We start from the raw sequence: 2,155 nt of genomic DNA, 5'->3' as shown, positions 1-2,155 counted from the left end.
TAAAATGATACTAAAATCTTCCTATCGTAAGAATGAGAATTATCATCCTGAATCTTATTTCTTATTATGCAATCAGATATCAAAATTCATAATCAAAAATAAGAAATTTCTTATATTTAGCATTTTATTTGTAACACTATTTGAAAAGGTATTTATTCTGAACCTAGATTTAAATTTAATTCATCATAAAATGGTTTTCAATTTTACTATAAATATTTACCAAATAATATTTTCTTCCCCCTTTTAATTGTGAACCTTAGCAAGATGAATTGCTTTGGGCAAGGAGTCTTTATCTGAGAATAGGCAGTCTTTTTTTATGGGGAGGGGGGAGTGACACAAAGTTTTCTTTAATTATTCTTTGCGGGGAAGGGACGCCACACTTCTACTCAATTAAGAGAAACATTTTTATCAGCACAGAAGTCTTTTTTATTTTTCCCCACTTATCATGCCATGAATTCATAGGGAATGGGTTCCAGCAGCTCAAGCTCCTTTCCACTGGTTCTCACAAAGTGTGCTTCTCTGGGTGGAGCAGGCTGATGCTTCAGTTGAACCCAGGTACCTTTCTCTTTGGCTTGCTTCTTTTTCTGATCATTTTCCTTCACACGTTTCAGGAAGCTATTTCGGCTCTTAGTGTGCTTAATATGCTCAATATGTACATTAATTCTCTTGGCAAGAATCTTGCCCTTAACTTGCTTGTTCACAATAATGCCCACTGCATGCTGGGTGACATTGTAGACTCTTCCAGTTTTGCCCTGGTGACATTTGTGGGGCATTCCTTTTTGAACAGTGCCCATTCTCTTGATGTCCACAATATCACCTTTCTTGTAGATTCGCATGTGTGTGGCCGAAGGAACAAGTCCATGTTTTCTAAAAGGCCTAGAGAACATATAGCGGGTGCCTCTCCTCTTTCCCTTTGTGTTAGTCATTTTGGCGAATTACTGGAAGATGGCGGTTCCAGCTGAAAGGAAACGAGAATAGGCAGTCTTAGGTCTTACTTTCAGCTACTTATTAACTGTGATCCTGGGCAAGTCCATTTATTCTTCTGGACCTCAGTTTGCTTGTCTGTAAGTAGGGGTAATAATATCTAACAGCCAGAGTCATCATGGGAAAATGCAGCACAGGAGTGGAACTAAGTCCCTGGGACATAAGTAGAGTCACTAAGAGTGTTACTAGTGTTCACCTCTGACCAGTTAGTTGTGAAAGGCAATGCCTTAAGATGATCTACTGGTCCTAGCTTCTGCGCAGTCTTTTTCCTACTTCTTCCCACCTAGTCACTCTCTGAGCTCATCTCCTCCCCTTAGCTCGCCCCATTTGCACCACACTTGCGACCTTACTGGCTCTAAAATCTGCCTCACATCTTTCTCTTTCTATTTTCTCTCCATAGTTGTTTTCCCAGATTCACACCTGGCTTAGTCCTCCACTTTTGTAAAGTTTTTGATCAGCTGATCCCTATTCATGGAGGCCTTCCCTGAGCACCCCATTTAAAGTTGGACTACCTGCAGCACTCTCTCTCGTCCTTGTTTATTTTTCTCCACAGCACTTCCCATCACAACATTTATTATGTATTTGCTTATTATCAGTCTCCCCTCACCCTGCCCCATGACAAAATCCTCCATGGGGTCAGGGCTTTTCAGCTGTGTTGTTCATACGTGTATCTCCAGGGTTGGCAGTAGTGTCTGGTACATAGTATGTGCTCCATAAGTTACTGTTGAATATTATTGAACATTTTAGGTTATAGTCTCTGGTTCAACTGGCTAAGGAGTGGGGGAGATGATCAAACCAGAGACTAGAAATGAGGGAAAAATTAAAAAAAAATTTAAACCTGATTCTCAGATATTACCTATTTTCTATACACTGAAAAAAAAGTGTTTGAAAACTGCAAGTTGCACTACCCTTAGAAATCATAATTTTGTGACATTCTCTGCATAACTTGGGAAAATTAGACTTATTCTTAGCTTTCAGCTTACACAATCAGATAAAGACTCAAGAGATGTGTAACATTGCACTTTGTTCTAATGTTCTCCTCTTTATTATATTTACCCATGAGAATTGCAGTAATCTCCTAAACAGTATGAGCCATACTACCAAAAACCTGTCAAATAAACTTTTCTCACTCCTATAAACTCATGGACATGGACTCCCAAAGGGTTGACAC

General features: G+C 39.3%; 1 protein-coding gene across 1 annotated transcript; it reads right to left on the bottom strand.

Annotated features, from left to right (window-relative positions):
- Nucleotides 1–402: 402 nt before the first annotated feature.
- On the bottom strand, nt 403–983 carry LOC102244871 (60S ribosomal protein L21). Its single transcript, XM_005878440.2, has one exon. The coding sequence runs from the start codon at nt 924–926 to the stop codon at nt 444–446; it is 483 nt and encodes a 160-aa protein (XP_005878502.1). The 5' UTR covers nt 927–983; the 3' UTR covers nt 403–443.
- Between the last annotated feature and the right edge of the window lie 1,172 nt (nt 984–2,155).

This window comes from Myotis brandtii, unplaced genomic scaffold (genome assembly GCF_000412655.1).
Source record: "Myotis brandtii unplaced genomic scaffold, ASM41265v1 scaffold56, whole genome shotgun sequence".
Classification (NCBI taxonomy): Eukaryota; Metazoa; Chordata; class Mammalia; order Chiroptera; family Vespertilionidae; genus Myotis; species Myotis brandtii.
The sequence above is the reverse complement of the archived record's forward strand: the minus strand, read 5'-3'. Positions and strand labels throughout refer to the sequence as shown.

Bases quoted from the DNA above. Each gene is read 5' to 3' on its own strand.
- LOC102244871 (XM_005878440.2), bottom strand. From the start codon at position 926: ATGACTAACACAAAGGGAAAGAGGAGAGGCACCCGCTATATGTTCTCT.